This window comes from Passer domesticus, chromosome 11 (assembly GCF_036417665.1).
Source record: "Passer domesticus isolate bPasDom1 chromosome 11, bPasDom1.hap1, whole genome shotgun sequence".
Taxonomy (NCBI): Eukaryota; Metazoa; Chordata; class Aves; order Passeriformes; family Passeridae; genus Passer; species Passer domesticus.
In genome coordinates this window covers 141,035-160,797 of record NC_087484.1, presented here as the reverse complement: position 1 = coordinate 160,797, position 19,763 = coordinate 141,035, and the positions used below count along the sequence as shown (strand labels likewise).

Sequence of the window (19,763 nt, the reverse complement as noted above, 5' to 3'; positions counted from 1 at the left end):
GGACTACTTTTCTGTAAAAGAGGAAAGTTGGTTTATTTTATTTTTTAACTTGACGTTTATAAGTCTGTTCTAGGAAGAACTCTCTTTTCTAACTAACACTTGAACCAAATCCCACCTGTCCTGTCAAAGCCTCAAGGTGTGACAGGTGTGACTTGGTGGGCATGATGCCTTAGTTCAGTTCCTCTCCCTGTAAGAGTGCCTTGTGCCTGGCTCCTCACCAGGAGCTGTTACTGAGCATTGCTGTCTTCCAGCAAAGGCAGATGCCTCTCACCTGAAGATGGTATTTCAGGTGCCATAGTGGGAGACCTGAGAGCTAGAGGTCACCGAAGGCAAAGGCCCGCGAACGGGCCCAGCAGAACCTGCTTGGTGACAGCCTGATTATCACTAGAGGGAGCTGGTGGAATCCTTGGGGTGGTCCATCTTCTGAGCACTGGCAGAAAGTCCCATGGGCAGGATCTGACCCCTGGGAGTCAGAGGAGGTGGTTGCAGGGCAGAATGCTGCTCTGGAATGAACACATCTGTATTTCTGCAGCACTAAATTCCATGTTTTGGTACACAAATGACACAGCTATTTTAGCTGTAATTATACTACAAAAGAATAGAAAAGTTCTGATTCAGGAAATAAGTATTTCCCCATCCTCCAACCCAATTGCAGTTCATTAGAAAGGCATCATGTCTGTGAGTTTGAAAACCCTTGTGAATGGAGCAGCTGTAGTAGAGTGCTGTATCTAGTACAACATGGTAGATGTGTTTTGTAGATTTACAGAGCATATGGTCTCAGTTTTGTTATTCCAGTATGTTACCTTAAAAAAGACTAAGAATTAATTAAATTATAATCAGCATTAAATGTTATTTTTTTCTGCTTTTCTCCCTTAAATGTTGCTTAGATGAAAAAGATCCTCTGTAGACTAATTTTTAATAGTTTTTAATAATGGTTTTTAATTGGTTCTTTTTAATTGTTTTAAAAAATAGTTTTAAAATAATGTTTTGCGGTTTTTCCTAAAAATTCCATCCTACTAAAAATGTGGGCTACCTTTGTATAATATTTTTGAGACCCCTTGGAGGAACATGACTGTTAAATAGTTTATCATTGACAGCCATTTTAAGGAACATCTTGTAGCAAAGATTGTGTGCTGAGTGTATATTGTTAAATGGATTTCAGGATTCCAGTTTGAATAATGATAGCAAAGATTGATGGAAAGGTGGGATTGCAGTTTAGGAAATCATCTTTTAAGAGTCTTGTGATCATGTCTGATATGCTTTTCTGATTGTGATGTCTGATTCAACTGCTACTGATGCTGAAAGATATGCAAGTAAAGACAACATACTGGAATATCAGTCATGGTAATGTGAAAGACATGTTAAATTTAAACATTGATTTCCCATCCTGCTGTTATGGAATCAATATGTAGACTGTTCCCGGCCAAAGCAACAGTTGTGGGATTGTTCAGCAAGTATAATTAAAACATTTAATTGACATGAACTTACTAATGGCTAATTCCAGATGCAAGACTGCATGAGCAATGTATGAAGCATATGCTAAGGAAAAAAAACAGGCAAATAATTTGGTGCTTTTCAATTTTCTGTTCTTTTTTTGAGCTTACAGGTCTAAAATACCTGGTATGATAGAGGTTGTCTTTTTGGTTTTTTTCTTCTCAATTAGAAGTTCACTACCAACAGGATCACTTTATGAAAAAGACAAAGGTAATTAATGACTGCCTTTTGCACCACAAGACCCAAAGCCATAACACTGGTAATTTTTGTTCCATGTTTTCAACATCTGTTTTTTGTGGTTGCTGCAAGGGAGGGGAGATATCAGTGACACACTGCGAGCCATAAGACCATTTGTTCCTTGTACTGTGCTATGCAGACTTTATAGGCTAAGCTGATGCCAGTTTTCTGATCCATACAGTCATTACAAACACACAATGTAGAAGAGAGGATGCTTATAGTATAGTGATGCTAATACCTCATGCTCGTTTAACTTTTGCAGGAGCATCACGTTTTTAGGGATAAACTAGAAATCTAAAATGCAAACCTGTGAGTAAATAGTGCAGTCCAAGGGAAACAAACTTTTGCTGGCCATTTTGCAAGGCCAAGGTTTCACCTACAGGCTGTTGCAGAAATAGAAAAAGGATTTGTTTGTCCTATGTGTGTGTTCCTATTGCATACTACTTTTATCTTAATAACACTGTTGGAAGAATTAATGAATGCAGGCTACAGCATGGTTTTTGTATGTCACCAGAAAGCAGTGTTTGAAGTGGTTTATTTGATTGTGGTATTGCAAGTCCAGGGTCAGTAATAGTTGTTCTTAAGTAAGGTTTATGGGCTCTTCTTTAAAGAGACGGATTTCTGTATGCTCATTTAGTGGTAGCTCTGCCCTGATTTTAAGCTTTTCAGTCTCCAAACTGGTAGGTTAAATGGAAAAACTACTTTTGTTGCACAGTTGCTGAGTCCTTAGGTCAGCATTATTACTAATAAATGAAATGTTCTCTGTATGTGTCAGTGTGTGTTGTCACATAAATGTGCGAGCACTCACTCCATTCTGACTTCTATGGTTCAGATCAGATTTCTGTCTCAAAGTGATGACAGAGATAACAAGCAAGCAAAGCATGTGCATGTGTGTTACAGCTGTGTTAGGAGCAATTGCTCTCATAACAACAGGTAGTTGCTTGTGCTCATAAGTAGCTCATTAGTTCATCTGAGGAGTTGTGATCTAATTAATAAAAGTAATCTGGAGACTTTCTTCTGTCTGTGGGCAGGACACCATAGACACCAAGGACTTCATTATGAGCAGTTTCCTCTTGTGACTGTCCAGGTTGAGTTTGTCAACCAACATACACTTGAGAGGTGGTGAGGACAGTTACAGCTGCATCACGGTGTTTTTGTGGATGGTTACTGGAAAACATGGATAATGCACCATTGGGACATTGAGAAATGGATGGCAGCATGGATGGGTCCAAGGGAGTTGGAGTTGTCCTAAGGTCACCAGGAGCTCTGTCTGCACAGCTGACCAAGAGTCTGCCCTTAGTTTGGCCAACAGGTGACCACACATTCCCACGATCTTCCCAACTATTATCTGAACTAGCATTGACCTCCATGAGCAGCAGCCTATTAAACAGTAAAAGACCAAAGGAAAACAGCTTACAAGAGAATACAAGTGGGAATTAATAACTTGTGTAAATACATATGCTGTGTTGCTCAGTCTTTCCCAATGAGTCTGTGAAGCCCATGCCATTATTTCCTTTGCTGTGTCTCACCTGCAGATGCCATACAGTTACCACATCCTGTCAATGCTTCCATGAGAGTCACTTTCCTCCATTAACCTTTTTCTGATGGTGGGAGGGACCACCAGAAATTCTGCAAAGAAAAGTAATATTCTGGTTAGACTTTCTGCTAGAAGCTGTACCATAGGGTGTCCAAATGGCAGTGGCATTAGTGAAGCCCCCTTGATTCACACCTGACCAGGTATTTCAATGTAAAAAAATGGTATTTGCATAAAATATAATGTTTGTTTTGTTTCTTTCTTTACGCTGTTTTCAAGGTTATTAGAAGACATTTTAAATATAGAATTGATTTTAAATATAGGGAGTTCTTGATGATGCAATTTTTTAAATGAAATATTTAGAAAACCATTATTTAAGTAGCAAATAGAACAAATTTACAAGTTTTCAAAAATATTATTAGGGCTAGGGTTTTAAATCCATGTCCCACAGGCGATATGTTGGTGTGGTTGTTGAGGTGGGGGGAAGGGTATTGTGTGGTGAGTTTTGGGGAAGGAGTGGTTTGGGCTTTTAGCCCAACAAAATAAAGGAAGTTTTTAGTTGAGCGTCCATCTTCTTCTGCAGAGGAAACTTGCAGAATGATGTTTAAGGTCGTTTTAGTCATAAGAGGTGAAGCACACAATAATGGCCAGCCTATGTTTGTACAATTGGAGGATATTTCTCATAATGAAGGAAGTGTCCAAGGTCAGCATCTACAATACCCGGAGAAGTTACATCACAAAGCCACAGCTGCACCAGCCTGCTCTCTTCCCCTACTTCACCCCCCACCTTTTATTTTTGCACACCCTTTCTCAGCATAAGTGTTCCACACATCTTTTGCAAGAATACCATGGTTTTGACTTGGGCTTGTGTCTACTGTGTTATTTAGCTATTAAACACACCCCACCTTCAAAAACGAAACCTGAGTGTTTTTTTAAAGTTCGTTATAGTCTTCTAATATCCTGTACATTCCCAAAGTCCGTTTGTCTAGCTTCTGGTTTTGCAATGAGAATTACATTGTACTGTGATGATGGCAGCAGTAGCACCACCTAGATCTAGTCTGGGCCTGTGCATTTTACTTACCTCCTGTCATGTGATGGCAGTAGGCATGGCAGCTCACACCTTTGTGTTGAGCTGTATCTGAAGAAAAAGGCTCTGGGCTCTTTTAGAAAAATTTGTGAGGGAAAAGAGAAAAGACTAAATCTTAATTTTTATAGTGCACTTTTTGTCACCATTTATTATGCAAATTAATGTTACTGGTACATGAAACACCATTTGGAAACCTTTGATATAATCTGTTACTTTCTTGGCATTTTTCTTTTTGTGTGTGTTTTTATACATGATATTTCAGTGCAAGGACTCTCTTTTATAATCCTTTTTTTAAGCAGTATTTTTTACAAGTGTTTGCTTGGTTTAGCTGTTACCAAACCATTTATTGACTGTTAATCTAAAATCCTGTTGTCTTATAATGGAAACAACAAGGACATTCCTAAGAAGCTTCCTAAGAACATTCCTGTTCCTTTTATTTGTTTTCCATCCTCCTGGTAAGGTTTTCTGTTGTTCCATCAACAGGACAGCAAAGTGAGAGGTTGCTCTACATACTTCTCATTGCTGTAGACTTTTTTTCTGTTTATACCCAAAACTGTGACTCAGTGCTGTTGAAGTCAGCTAAGTCTCTCCCTTGCTTCAGGTTGTTCTGAATCAGCCTATAAACCTAAAATTCAAAGCTGCTTCTAACAAAGAAAACAAAGCATTTTTCCTTCAGTTCCTAACAGAACTTATGTTGTGGTTTAAGCCTGTTGTTCACATCTAATCATGCTCACCAGTGACTATTCCAAGCATCATATGTTTGTGTGAAATCCCCTATTATTCAGTATTTCCTTCATTGCGTTCAGTTAATCTACAATTAATGCATTTTAAAAGGGCGGTGGTGTCCTGCCATCCCTGCTCTCTCACTCTGCAATTGGGCATGGTGGTTAGGAAGGGTTGTAAACGTCAGCTAGGTAGTTAGGTAACTCCTGGTATTTAAGGAGGTGAGAACAAACACTGATCTTCTTTTAGGTGTGGACAAGTGTGAGATAGATTGAATTGGACAAGTTGAAGGAGGATTTTTAAAGTTGAAAATATGTGTTTTGGAAGGTGTGCTAGATGTGTTGGTTATAAGTTGCTCATCCTTGCCCTCCTCTGCATCGTGGCCAACGCTTTACTTTATTTTCCCAATGGCGAAACAAGATTTGCTTCAGAGCATCACCTCAGCAAATACGTGGAGTGCCTTCATGGCATTCTAGGTGGAGGCTTTCTGGTAAGTAAAAGCCTAGTGTCTTCTTTCAAGTTTATTTTAGAGGTACTTGGTACTGCTCTTTCTCTACTGGTTACCTGAATTTATTCATCAAATGTCTTGTCAACAGGTGTCTCTGGAGTTGTAGAAAAAAAGAAAGAGTTATATTATCCCATAGCTACAATTAATTATTGTTGATTATCTTATCTACAGCATTATGTCACTTTAAAACTGAAAAAATCATAGGGTCAAGGGCACAGAATCCAAATGCAAAAGTGAAACCAAACCTCTCAGCAGGTCACAGTTTGCATAAAGGGTTAAATCTTAAATTTTGTTGTATTTCCTTTTAAATGTCCCTAAATAATGAGCATTTAGATACAATTCCTTAATTTCTATTATCTGACATGCTGACAGGTATTTCTCTGCCTTATCTGTTTATTCAGAGGAGTTGAGTGGTAGTTGTCAAAGGTTTGCATTTGAATAACAGGATGCAAGGACTGAGTGTGTTCCTTATAGGATGTCATTAATGTGAAGCTCTTATTTTCTACCTTTTCAGTTTTGTAGACCACCCTGCAGCATATTTAAGACCCCTAACTCCAGGCTTCCCTTTTCATCTTCTTCTAGAAGTCCTCTTAGAAATAGGTTATAGGTCCCTTCCAATTCTTAACACTCTGATTTTATGATTTCAAGGTGTCTGCAAATAACAGGTTGAAAACTATTGCATGCTAAGGTGTTTTGTGTTGTGAGATGTGCTTACAGATATATTGCAGTCTCATTGGGACCTAGAGTGGGATTTGCAAAGGCTGAGCTTTACACAAAGAATAATACAAATAGAACCAATGGAACTTCTCCGGTAGTGCACTTGTACAACCTCTTCTGGATTTGAAGCACTGGGGCTCAGAATCGGGTTTGAGTAAAGGTTGACAAGTATGTGTCTGTTCAACAGGATAGTTATTATTCTAGTTTCATGTTAAGTAAGTCTGTGGCATTTGCAAATAGCTCTCTATCCTTTCTTTACTTTTTTCCAGAGTACACTTGATCTAGAGTCTTTATAAGTAGGCACTATTAAGTGCTATTATTGCTAGTGGGAGGATCCTCTTTTTAATCAGCTGCTTCTTGTTCATTTAGCTCCTTCAGTTCATTCTTGATTTTATGCTAAAAACTCTGGAGTATGGATGGTTTATGCTTCTCATGGATAGCTTCTGCTTTGCTACTTTGCATTTCTGTCACTGGTTGTGAAATCTTGGAAAAAAGTAGATGTTTATAATGAGATGTTTTTCTGAATTGAACAAAATTTTACTAGACTTTCTGCTCTAGTCAGACTGGTTTGTCACTCAAGTAATGATGGTTGTGCTTAAGTAACATGTATATTGGCAGCAGCTGTTTTTCAAAAATATTTATTTTGTAGTCCTCATTAGAATAAAGTTAATGTCCTTTTTTTTTTTTTTTTTTTGCAAAGCATTTCATTTGCAAATACAGCCTTTAATGAAAAGATAAATTTTTAAAGCTGAAATACTTTAAATGTAGCAATACTCCAACAGTCTCTTTCTGTGCTTAAGTGCAATATTGCTACAGTGGCAATAGAAATATACCTGTCCTGGGGTTGGTGATGTCAGTAGTGAGATGCCTACTGTGTTAAATAGGAGTAGAGCTGAATCACCTGTACAGCTGACTGCCAAGAAGAAACATAAATGAATGCAATTTGAAGACTGTATTATATCTGCCCTCTCTTTACAACCAAAAGGAACAGTGTGGGTTTTTTGCTCCATACCCAGGTACTCATTCCAGCTGCAGTGTTCATTGGGCTTCACAATGACGACTGCTGTGGGTGCTTTGGCCACGAGGGCTGTGGAAAGAGCTGTGCGGTAAGTGAGCCTGTACATCCCCGTCCCAGGTAATCCCAAAGACAAGGCAATGGCTGTGCTGAAAGTTCATGTTTATGTCTGCTCTGCAGATGCTGTCCTCAGTTCTGGCAGCCTTTGTTGGGATCCTTGGCTCTGGATACTGTATAATCATTTCAGCACTGGGCTTGTCTCAAGGACCGTATTGTCTTACCCCCCTAGAAAGAAACTGGATCTATCCTTTCACTGACTCATCTGGAGGGTAAGTAATCTGTTCATGAGGATGTTATCTCTTCCCAATGTACGCATGGGCTTTACTCCAGTACCTTTCAGCAATGTTCAGTAACCATATACCAAAATCTATTCATAACTTTATCCTTCCCACTTAGAACTTAACAAATGGCATCAATTACCCTCACTGCTAGAGTATAAAACCAAAGCCATAAAAAAATATATAGGTGATTAAATCGATACATCATATACTACTGTTCATGTCCACAAAATCTCTAACAAAATATAAAGTTTTAGGACTTTGAAGGATTTACAAACTAGGAATAGTGGTTGTTAAGATATTTGTCTTATCATTTGTGTAAGTGTCTGTTTTTTCAGTCTTGCTTCTGAAGATGCTTTGCACCAGCATAAAGTGGCACAATGCTCACATTAGTGACAATGGCATAGAATCTCATAAATGAAACTTGAGAAGATTTATAAGAATCTTTGTATACTGCAGAGCAGAGAGGGCAAGAAGCTCCTAATCATCCCTAATTAAGGTTCCCCTGCAAAAAAAGTCTCAGTGTGCTGTTCTCCATTAATGCATATAAATTCATTTGTTACTCAATGATGTGGCTCCTATCATGGCATGCACTTAAAATGTCTGTATGACTGGCAACCTCAAAGGTGTATCTAGCAACAGCTTATGGCTGATGCCAGACTAGAGGGAGTTGGAGTACTAAGAAGCCACATAAAGCTCTTTGCAGCAGAGTTTGAATTTCATATTTCACTTGTATCTCTTGTATATCTTGTATTTCACTTGTGTCATTCCTCCTTCTCTATCCTTCTGACTGCTACTGAGTGTAGAAGAACTAGTCTAAGTCCTCGCTGAAGGCAAGTGCTGGTGTTCTCAAGATGTAAGTGGGCAGTAACAGCTGAAATAGTGCAGTACTTCACCAAATTTGTTCTGTGTTTGGCTCATCCAAGTAAGCATATGAGGGCCCAAAGACGGCAACACAGGAGAGAAAGTGACCCATTTGCCTCAGATCAGTGACTGCTATCTTTAGAAAAAAGGGCCAATCCTGCAAAGCTCTTGTGATCATTTTGAGAAAAACCTTTGCTCTTTCAGCTTTCTTGAGTTTGTGTCACTTTAACCAGCAATTGGAAGTTCTGCCTTTATAGCTTAGATTATTTTTTAAAAAAGAAATTAAGATTTAGCAAAAATGTGTGGTTGATATTTCAACATCTTCCTAAACCAAACAAATCTTGCATGGAATAAACCATTGCTTTTTCTATTCCCTTAAGAATCTATTTCTAAGGGAACCTAGCCTATTAGGACTCCATAGAGTGAATATCCTCAATGCAATTACAGACTAGACATAATATGGTTATAGTATATGGTAAGTATCCTATTCTGACACAATGTTAATATGCTTTTAATTGCTGTGTACAGGTACTTGTTTGAGTATAACAAGTGGTCTGAATGTCAGGAACCTCAAAACATCGTACAGTGGAATGTCACCCTCTTTTCCATCCTCCTTGTTTTGGGAGGAATAGAATTCATTCTGTGCTTCATACAGATAATCAATGGCATTCTTGGAGGACTGTGTGGGTTGTGCTGCAGTCATGAGGAGGTAAGTAGTTTGCAGATATACTCATGCTTCTCAGATGAACATGTAACTTGTAGAGTTTTACTCAGCAGTTACTTTATAGGTGTTTTAAGCAACAATTCCCTCTACAGTTGTTTCTATAGCCCAGTTGTGATTAGAACTTTCATGTAGTCTTTGATCACATGCTTTCAGCTGATTCCTCAACTGTCACAGTGATGTTAATCTGCCTGAGAGCTAGGAGCTAGAGGGCTTTTGTCTGTCCAATGGCACATGCAATCATCACCACATTGCATAGGTGGTATAACTGAGATATGGATCTCCTGGCGGTTGTGGTCTTTGCCTAAACCATTGTGGCATTGTGTGGTGCTTGTTCTAACTATATTGTATAAGCCTTGGCTTTTGTCCACAGCTAATAAAATTTGCAGACAGATCTGGCAGGTTTTCTTTTTTTGTTGTTGTTTGGTTTTTAATGTTTTTGGTTTTTTTTTTTTGTTTTGTTTTGTTTTGTTTTTTTTTAGTGAGGAAAGGAAATTTTCCCCAAATTTCTTTAAAGCCTTGTCAAATAGTTTGGATATATTCCAAAATCAGTATCAGAGTGCTAGTGTCGGAATAACCATAGCCTAAAGTATGAACCAGATATAATTTATATCACACACTATAGGTAAGCATGAATCTCACATTTTTAATTGACACAGTTGAGTGCTGGGGCTATTTCAAAACTCTTGCTGCATTCTTCTTCCTGTCTTCCTTGCTCTAACTCCAGTACGGAAGAGCTATGCTATGGTTTTCTAAATATGCTCAGGTTAATTTTGCATTTTTAGTTGGAAACAATATTAGCATTCTTTCCATTAATATGTTTCTTTCTTTTTGTTCCCCCCCACAGACATATGTTTGCTAGAAACCTGACAATGTTATTGACATCGGTGCATGTGCGTGCTGCAATGAATATACTGTGTATTTTTAAAAAATATTCCAGGCAAACTGAAATACACATTGTTGTCAAACTCTGCTGTTACCACGAATTTAACTGACTTGGGGCCTCTGTTGTTGAAGTCATATGCAGGTTTTCCACTAACCTGCCTGAACTGAAAGGCACAATGTATCCTGAATATCTTTGGTTCATTTCATATTGGTACAGGCAACTGCCTTAACACATGTCACTAAAGTGGCTTTATTTATTTTTCTCTTTCTACTGACACAACAGCTCTGTACTTTGTCTTGATTTCCCAATAAAATTGATCTTTCATTCCGATCTTGGAATGAATACAAACCAAATCCAGCCTAGCCTGGATACTGCTGCTTTGGACCAAAACCAAAGCAGCAGTAAAATGTGGATGATTGAGGGTTTTCAGAATTTTTCTGAACCTCCCCTCTATTTCGCAAATAAAGATTTGTATTAAAAATACCCAGGAGGTGTCAGTGATTCCTTCCCTGTCCATGCTGAAACACTGTTTGCCTGACCTGGTCTTGGAGTAAAGGACAGTGGTGACATGAGAATATGGATTTAATGCAGTCAGGTTTTTCCTCTCTAGCAGGCTCTGCCAGAGTGGGAACTGCTTCCTTGCTTGGTTTGGCTCATTTATCTGAAACAGGTGTTTGTTCATCAGCAAGGGTTCAACAACAGCTCTGGGTCAGATACAGCAGCACATGTGGAGGCTTAGTCCTGGGTCAGGGCTGGTAGGTCTCAGCCAGGGAGCTGAGTGGGTCCCTGCACATCTGAGCCCAGCTTAGCTCCTCCTGCCCTCCCAAGGGGGATCACCTCCTGATTGCTCCATGACAGGCCTGAGATAAAACAAGATGTGGGCATGACTCTTTGTTTTTTGCCTCAGCTACCCTCAGGCCTCACAGCGTTCAAGGAATACAGTCCAAATTCAGGTCAGTAAAGACAGATTAATCTGAAATACCTGACTTCACCAGTTATCAGGCTGAAGGCATTACTGTAAGGTCATGGGTAAGACCTCTGAAGTGTAGCTTGTTGCACATTAGAGTGAATGTTTCATCACAAGTACATCTGAATAATGTGCTGCCAACAGCATTGCTGACAAAACCAGCATGCCAGCATTGCTGCTGGCAATGGCATTTCTCAAGTGAAAACCAAAATGTGACATGATCTTTATTTCAAAGGAATGAGGCTCAGTTTTGGAATTTAGCTGTTCATGTTGTCTTTGAAAAACAAGCAAGTTAGTTTCTATTCATGGGAGAAAAAGAAGTTCCAATGGGTGTCAGTGCATGCTTAGTCTGTTTGTAACTAGGAGAGTGGTCCTTAAAGATACACCTGAAGTTTCTGGCTATCTCAGCCTGTCTGCACGGTTAAGTCTGCCCTGCACAAATACATACCTGAAAAAAGAAGTGAACTGTGAAAGCAAAATTGTCTATGTATATCTACACCAGCAAAAGAATTCTCAGATGAAAAGAGTTTGTATCTAGAATCTCAGGATACCTGAATTTTGCATGAGTACTTACTCATACCTGAATACATAGAAGTAGTTGAAGGACTTTAATGTCATTTAATGCCATTTCTTTGTAGTGTCTATCCCTGTTCCTGCCCTGCTATGGGAGGGAGGAAGGAGAATGTGTGCATGTGCATATGTATACACACAAAATTGCTTGCAGCTATGTGATACAGTGTCTTTGTGTGTGAAGATGCAGTTTTGAAAAAAATATCTGCAAATTTAAATGGGGTGTGGGAGGAGAAAAAGTGGAAAAGAAAGTCCTCAATGGAATAATGTATAACTACTAAATAACTTAAGGATTTTTGCCTTTATTCTTGCATAATGGTTATCTGCTTTTCTGGTACACACAATTACTTAAAAAACTGAAAAAAATTTGCAATATATAGAATTCTGATATATAGATGATTAGGTTGGGTTTAGACTTGAAACTTCAGTTTTTCAGCATGCACAAATGCATGCAGCACCAATAGATTCCTGTAGCCCTAATGCACAGCATTACTGCTCACTATTTATATTGTCATGTAAAAAAATGGTCTGCTGGATTATTTTGTTGTCTGGTGCACAAGACAGTGTTTTGAGATATTTATCAGTCACATTGTGAAGGAGTGATTGGTTTAGGTTGTATTCATATCAGCTGGCAGAGAAGTCACACAGAGTAAACATGACTTTTCGGTAACAGGCTTGGAATCAGTTCATGAACAATGACAGCAATGGAAAACCAGTGTTTGTGACATTTGGCAAGATGCTTGAGAAACTGGCTTACAGGTTTGCTTAATTCTTAGTATAAAGTAGTTGTTTCCTGTTCTAGTGCCATTGTGTGCCAGAAAAATAACCACACTGTAATTTGGTATTTGCAGAGCTCAGTTTAAAAACAAAGTCATGAAGCAGACTGCTGTACTGTAGAACAAATGCTGCTTCAGTCATCATTTCTCAAGTTAGCTTCTTCTAATCAGAACAGGTTATAATGGAAATGGCATCAAATTTGATTATAGAATAAGATGCTTGCTACTAATTTTGGCCTTTGCTTTTAAGAAAATATTTCAGCCAATTCTATGATCTTTGGGTTCCGTACTAAAAAAATCAGTCATGGGGATTGGGTGTGTGTGATTTTAATGCAGCTGTTTTCTCTGCTCTCTGTAGTGTAGTGTTGATGACATGAGTTCTGTCTCTGCCTATCAGTCTGGAAAGGCAGGTTTGCTACTAATTCTGATTAGAGGAAGACCTGGAAGAAAGTATCCATAGTGGTGAGAGAGTAAAACAGGAAATATGAGAACATCAAGAATTAGGACTTCAAAATGAAGCCTCCTAGGAAAAGAGGAGTCACAGCAGAGAACAGGTAGCAAAATGGTGTAATTGTGTGAGTACTACCCTGCCCATTTCCTTGTGTGATCTCATATTAAGCAATAGTATGGAATTAGTTACAACATGCAATACAAACAGCTTATGTGAGAGGATGAGAGAATGAGAGAAACCTCATGTGTAAAGAACCTGAAACAGCTCACAAGGAAACATAAGGAAAATATGTTGGGATGTCATTGCTTCTAAAAACAGCCTTCCTGCTTTTGATAGAGGCCCCTTTTTTGTTTGGTTTTTTTTTTTTTTTTGGTCCTCTGGCTGCAACTTTGCTATTGAGTAAAGCATAAGGTCATTCTGGTGACTCAAAGGGGCATAAGACTGAAGGCTTGGGTTGTGCTGCAAGTGTTCAAACTGCCCTGGCTCTGTGTTACTGGGATAGTGTTTAGATGCTCAGAGGTTGGGGAATGATGACATTGACTATGGGAAAGCTGTCTGACTTTGGCTTTGCACAGTGCAAACAGCAGGCATTTCAAAACAGCAGCCAGACCTTTTGTCCTGCACAAGAAGTCACATGTTCATAGATCAGGTTTGTAGCTGTGCAAGCTCAGCTGTAAGCACAGAATGAAACAATTGGAGAAATAGCAGGATTTAATTTGCAAAGCACTGGAGCCACTGCCGTGAGAAAGAGTAGTTGATTATTAAAAGTGTGAAAATAAGTCTGCCTTGCAGTTTCTAACCAGTGTTATTTGGGCTTCTACAGTCTCTGCAAGATGGCCCAGACTCAGCCTGCTGCTGCAAGTCAGTAACTCACTGTTTCCCCCTTAGGGTCCTCTTAATAAATCTCTGTAGTATAAGGCAAAGTGTGGTCTTTTGTACAGAGACTGGGCATATTTATATTCTTACAGCCCCCTTCCCCATGCTGCAGTAAGGTTGAAAAACCTTGCTTCTGTCACAAACTACATTGTCGTTTGAGTTGTATGGAGGAGGACATTTTTCAGCAGTCACTAGGAAATGAGAGCTTTGTAGTTCCTTCCTGAATCTGACTCCTAGACAAATTTCATTTGGAAGATCACAAGGGAGGATCTTTTAGAAGGGAAATGACTACATAAAGACGTGTTTAACACAGGACAGTGAGTTTACACAGTGATATTCATGTGTTGTTCTGCTAACTGTTAAGAACTTCTGTTCCTGGAATCACACCCCAGTCACTAGTTCCTGTGAATATGAAATGACTGAATCAAGCTGGGGAGGTCAAAACATTTCTTATATTGAAGGTCTTGTAAACTTCTGTTAGCTTAGAAGAACAAAACTTCCAGAGTTCTTGAGAGATGGCTTTGGAGACATGTGGAAGCTGTTTGAGTTGCCTGCTGGTACCTCTTGCACTTTGGAGTATTGTTGTGAACATCCTCCTATACTTTCCAAATGGGAAATCTCTGCATGCTGCCAGTTACCAGTTCCCCAGCCATGAGTGGTATTTTGAAGGCATCTGCTTCTCAGGTGTGATGGTAAGTGCGATGGTAAGTGCTCAGTCTATGGATTTTTAATGAATTGCATTCTACAGCAAATCATAGTGGATTACTCTTCAATAACGTCATTGCTTTAAAAAAAAGACTATATGGATTACTTCAACAAAAACCCCTGCAGGCAGAAAACTCAATCAAACTGAAACAAGTTAGTATACTGAATGACAAGTTATGTATGTTATTAAATGCAAATGATTTTGCAGGGTGTGTTGAGGTTTTTTTTCTGATGTCTTTTTGTTTATATGTAATTTATGCTTGTATTATGGAAGAAAACGGTATGTTGACTAATCACCTGTGAAGGTTGAACTAGAGCTCTTTTACCCAAATGAAAAAAAAGAGCTTCTCTTAATGGTTCAAATGTTTTTAAGAGCTGTATGCAGTCCACTGAATTTAGAAGATTGAATAGATTTCACAATGCATCAGATACTACTGTTGTCAGACTAAATAGAGAGAATGGCCTCATTGTGATTAGCATAGTAGGATTTTCTCTGTTACATTTGTAATATGCTCATCTGCAGTAATAAACTACTATGGAGTTGCCTGCTGTTCATGCTCTTTACCATGTTCGTAAAGCGCTGTAGCGTCAGGAACAGAAAGCGGTTGTGTGACCAAAGTGCATTGCACACAGTCAGTACTTCAAGGGTTTATCTGCATAAGTGAGGTGTTTATATGAAGGTGCTGAACTATTTTTAAAACATTAGACATTCTTTTGAAATTGTATATTCTCTTTCAAGCAAAAGAAGAACCTTCAGTTCTAGCAGAAGAAAAAAACTACCACACGGAGGATTCAAACAGAAAAACAGTGGCAAATGTATTTTAAAAAGTTAACTACAACAATGGCAATGATATTTTAAAGCATTTTTAGCCTTAAGATTATTACCAATTCCTTAAAAATGCATGTATAGTTCTGTTATAAACCAGTCAGCAGTATATGAGAGGATAGTGCTGTGATTCAGGAATATTCTCTTCTCATACTTCCCTTTTCAAACCTATGCCTCTCTGAATGGCAGTTTGTGGTTCTGGAGCCCAGATACTATGTATAAAAATTATTCTAGGATCAGGCTTAAATAACCCAATAGTCTGAAGATATCAGTATGGATACTTGACAAATGAAAGTCTGGGTGAATTTAATCAAAAGTTTGCATTTCTGACTTTTTCCAGAGTGAATGTGTTGGTAAGGAAGGTGGTACTCTGATTTGTGTGCGTGTGTCAGCAAGTAGGTGTTGAACTGATGTGTTTGTATCAATAAGGTATCCTTCTTTTTATTGGTATTGATTCTTTTGTTTGTGACTTTGGTTTTATAGTTTCAGCTTCACTGGTGTAGCTGTGCCCAAGGTCATAGCACTTTACTGTGGTGGTAGAGACTGTACTCTTGTCTTTCAAGTACAAGACACAAGTACACCACCAGCCTCCTAAAACCATTCCAGTTCCATGTATGCCTTAAGTAATTGTGCTGTCCTATGGATCAGCTTTAAAATATCAAGACAGCAGAAGAGAGGCCAGTCCCTACCTTCCAAAGGTGAAGGAGACTTTGGCTTAGTATCTCCAGTTATCTCACTGACCTTATGATGTCCTCTTACAGATCCTTCTTTTGGCAGTAATTCTAATAACACTGGAGTGTAGTGTGTTCTATCGATGCTGCCAGAGTGAGAGCTGTAACAAAACCTACAGGGTGAGTCTGTGTTTTATTTCTGTGCATCACCTTAGTATTTGTTTCCAATGCCCTCCTGCTCCAGCACATCCTGCTGCCCTCTCCACTGCTCTGTTTTCACTTCCTTTCACAGAGGATTCTAAATTGGGTTGCAAGGTCACAGAAAGTGTAGCTTCTTTCAACTCAAGCATAAGCAGGATGAAAGAAAATTAGACACACACTTCCCCCATATCCTTGTAAAATAAAATAAGAACATAGAATGAAGCATACCAGCTAAATAGCTTCATCCTTTCGCCTGTATTATTTGGAAGTGGTTTTTTTTTTTCAAAAATCACTCAGTACACTCTATCTGAGATGCAGACATATTTAATACACAGCTGCATTCCTCTGGTATTTTGGGAAACAACTTTATAAAAACACAAGTTTAAAAACTCCACCCAAATAATATATAACTTATAGTTGTAGAACTGTCTTAAACTCTGTCTTCATCTTTATTTTGTATGTGTATTCTTACTATTTTTTACCTGCTATTTTTCTTTCTGAGTTTTGAAGACTGGGAAAATCAAATGTGAAATTCAGCCCCAAGGAAGTAGCTAGACAGACTGAATGATCATATTTGCTGTTGACACTATTCCCACAAGGTAATACTTCTCTCTCTCTTTACTTCAGAGTTTTATATCTATTGTGCTAGCCCTGCTTGGAATTGCGTTCTCGGGATACAGTTGCATCATTTTTACCCTACATTTGATTCAAGGCCCTTTCTGCAATTCATCAAGTGGATGGAATTATATTTTCAAAGACACTGCTGGGGGGTAAGAAACATTGGTGTAACTCTTCTGAAAGAAATTGTTTACCAAATCAGTAGTCAGAAACATTCTTCTTACTTCAGCCTGGTATTTCTCTAACAGGTACCTCACAGATTATCCTTCCTGGTCTAAGTGCAAAAACCCTGCAAACATAGTGGAGTGGAATATCATTTTACTCTCGATTTTGATAGCTCTCAGTGGATTGCAGCTGATCATCTGCATTCTCAAAGTAGCCGCTGAGTTGAAACGAACACTCTGTGGGACCTATTCTGTTTTTGTGCAGGTAACAAAACATCTGAGGTTTATTTCTTCAGCATCTCCTTGTCATTGTAGCTTCAGCAATTTCTCTCAGCTGGGGACCTACCCTTTTGATTTATGCATTCTCTATGCTACAGCATATGTTTTCCAGAGAATATGTACTGATAATACCTATGTTTGTTTTGATTCATCCACTAATTTTTTGTGGTATACAGAGGCTGGTGGCTGCTCACTCTGACCTTTAAGACTAGTACGGAGAAGAAAAAAAAGTGGTTAGGAAATTAACATAGATGCCAAGCCCATTACTATTATGTCAGCAGAGGTTGTTGAACACCTTTATTCTAACATTCAATTTACAGACATTCTTACTAATGTGTGGCTTTCACAGCAAGGATGAGAAAGATTTTTTTTTTTTTTTTTTTACTTGCAGGCTCGGATTCTCTGAAAATGGCAAAGAAATTGTTGCTGCTTCTCCCCCATCCCCAGAAGAAGAGAGAAATGGCCTCTCCATAATCCATAGCAGTAGATTTGAGTGCTACAAAGAAAAATGATACCCTTGTCCTAAATCTCTGTCCATCAAACTTCTCTGTTTTGGATGAAGCATATTTGAGCTGTCTGACATCTACATTTTTCTTCACCTGTCCTGTTGCACTTGGCAGGGACACGTCATTTTTTTACCCTTCAGCTTGTTGTGACAGTAGGGATGTTTTAATATAACGGAACTGCTTTTGTATTGAAATCACCTTATTGTTTTTTCTTAATAAGCTGCTGTAGAACTGCTTATGTACTCCCTTGTCATTGCTTAGACCATATGACTGTTTGTTGTTTTGAAAGGGCCTGGTTCAAAGCCTAGTACATCAAGAGGGGTTGTTAGTGCACTGAGTGAAGCCATGATTTCTAAATGAATGAATTTTGGTTACAGACAGACCATGATGGCAATCATGGAAGGAGGTAGGCAGAGCTTACCCTTCTCCTTCCATCTTAGAAGTTCATAACTGCAAAAAGCAATTACAGAAAAAAGTCTATCAAGTCTTTCTGTGGTAAAAAAGGCACCTGGGCCTGATTGGTATATTAGACACACAGATCTGAACTCAGCTGTGCTAGCTGGTACATGTTAATATCTGCACTGGGTTTCTTTACACTTAGAGGCAATTTTTTTCCTTTTAGTCAAGTATGATGTGAATTGAGGGAATAAATGAGGGAACCTTGTGAGCACCCAGTGCTAGCTTATTAATATTCTTCCAAGTATCCTGACCTTGCTACAATGAAAGGCTAACATTCTCAACAATAATGATTAGATGAAAAAGAATAATCTATTTTAAATTAGCAGCTAAAAGGTATTTTTACTTTCTCAGGGAATTATTTTTTCATTCTCAGTGAAAATTCAGGGATTCATAATGAAGTGGACACCTGGCTCATTTGCAGTTGCAATGGCAGCATTTGGCTGTATTTAGCACTATTTTGGTTTTTTTTAAGTTTTTTTCCTCTGAACACTAAGAGGAAAGAGAACTATGTACTTCACACTTGCAGTAACACATGTATGCCTGTTACATCAGAACTAGTGCAACTCAGGTGCATTGTCATCAAATACTAAATACAAACTATACAATAAGTGTCAGCTTTGAGTAAATTATTTAGAAAAAAATAGAATATATCAGTCATTTAGTTCTGTTTCAAGACGATATTGAGGTTTTTCCTTCATATTCCTTTGTCAGATGGTTTTAAATACCTGATTTCTTCCTGTAGGATTTCAAGAATGCATCTAAAATTTTAATTGCTTAGTTTCTTTTAAGTTGCAAGAAGTATAAAGTAATTAATAATACATAAGAATGGGGCTAGTCTTCTTGGGAGATGGTTCAAAGTGGCATGGATTATCAGGGGTGCATGATACAAAGGCATGATGATAAAATAAGGACCGTGCCATTGCACACTTGTTTTTCTCTAGACTTAAATATGTGACATATCATTTACTTTAAATTATAATCCTGAATTTTTATGGATTTGTAGGTGTTGTTTGTGGACAGAAGGAAAAGAAAGAAAACTTAAAAATCAACCTGTACTCCTACCAAACATCTCAGAGAATCTTGCTGATTTCTTGATTACAAACTCTGGATCTGTCTTTATCAATTTTTGTGTGATTGTGCCTGGTGAATTTACATTTCCACTCTATCACAGACATCTCTTAATTTTGGGCCTTAAATTAAATAAAGAGACATGTAATGTAGTTCTTGCTTGGCTTCCTGATCCTGCAACCCTTTTTATCCATAATCCAGAATCTGGCATCTCCATTACCATAGCCAGCTTCAACTGCAACTTGGTGGTTCCGCTTTTAAAGATGCAGTTTATTGACTTGAAGTTGTTAAGAATACTAAAGGCTAACAGCGGGCTGTATTTCCAAATTTAACAGCCAGTTTCACACAAGGCTTTTGGATGTAAAGCAATGCTAACCTTGATCTAATCAGTTTAAGTCCTGATTCAATCCTATGTATTTTGTCTTTAAAAAGTGGTGCTATGAGCTGTGTCTGGTAGCAGAACCAAGATTCCTGCAAAGAATTTTAATTAACTGGCTTGAAA

The 19,763-nt window shown here is 38.4% G+C and overlaps 2 protein-coding genes across 3 annotated transcripts; both read left to right on the top strand.

The window, feature by feature from the left end:
* The first annotated feature begins 4,961 nt into the window (after nt 1-4,961).
* On the top strand, nt 4,962-10,477 carry TM4SF1 (transmembrane 4 L six family member 1). Its single transcript, XM_064384963.1, has 5 exons — nt 4,962-5,565; nt 7,317-7,406; nt 7,496-7,644; nt 9,046-9,226; nt 10,086-10,477. Exons 1-5 carry the CDS (start codon nt 5,389-5,391, stop codon nt 10,098-10,100), a joined length of 612 nt encoding a protein of 203 aa, XP_064241033.1. The 5' UTR covers nt 4,962-5,388; the 3' UTR covers nt 10,101-10,477.
* A 3,540-nt stretch (nt 10,478-14,017) lies between these two features.
* On the top strand, nt 14,018-19,413 carry TM4SF18 (transmembrane 4 L six family member 18). 2 transcript variants are annotated; one of them, XM_064384960.1, is made up of 5 exons: nt 14,018-14,468; nt 16,057-16,146; nt 16,795-16,937; nt 17,034-17,214; nt 17,620-19,413. In XM_064384960.1, the coding sequence occupies exons 1-5, from the start codon at nt 14,280-14,282 to the stop codon at nt 17,632-17,634; spliced, it is 618 nt and encodes a 205-aa protein (XP_064241030.1). In that variant the 5' UTR covers nt 14,018-14,279; the 3' UTR covers nt 17,635-19,413. The 2 variants fall into 2 exon arrangements, with proteins under 2 accessions (XP_064241030.1, XP_064241031.1); XM_064384961.1 differs by having other exon boundaries at nt 14,025-14,456.
* The last annotated feature ends 350 nt before the right edge of the window (nt 19,414-19,763 follow it).

Excerpts from the sequence above, each read along its gene's own strand:
- TM4SF1 (XM_064384963.1), top strand. The coding sequence starts at position 5,389 with ATGTGTTTTGGAAGGTGTGCTAGATGTGTTGGTTATAAGTTGCTCATC. Across the intron at positions 5,566-7,316 it reads TTCTAGGTGGAGGCTTTCTG|GTACTCATTCCAGCTGCAGT; the intron begins GTAAGTAAAAGC and ends CTCCATACCCAG. Across the intron at positions 7,407-7,495 it reads GCTGTGGAAAGAGCTGTGCG|ATGCTGTCCTCAGTTCTGGC; the intron begins GTAAGTGAGCCT and ends TCTGCTCTGCAG.
- TM4SF18 (XM_064384960.1), top strand. The coding sequence starts at position 14,280 with ATGGCTTTGGAGACATGTGGAAGCTGTTTGAGTTGCCTGCTGGTACCT. Across the intron at positions 14,469-16,056 it reads GTGTGATGGTAAGTGCGATG|ATCCTTCTTTTGGCAGTAAT; the intron begins GTAAGTGCTCAG and ends GTCCTCTTACAG. Across the intron at positions 16,147-16,794 it reads GCTGTAACAAAACCTACAGG|AGTTTTATATCTATTGTGCT; the intron begins GTGAGTCTGTGT and ends TCTTTACTTCAG.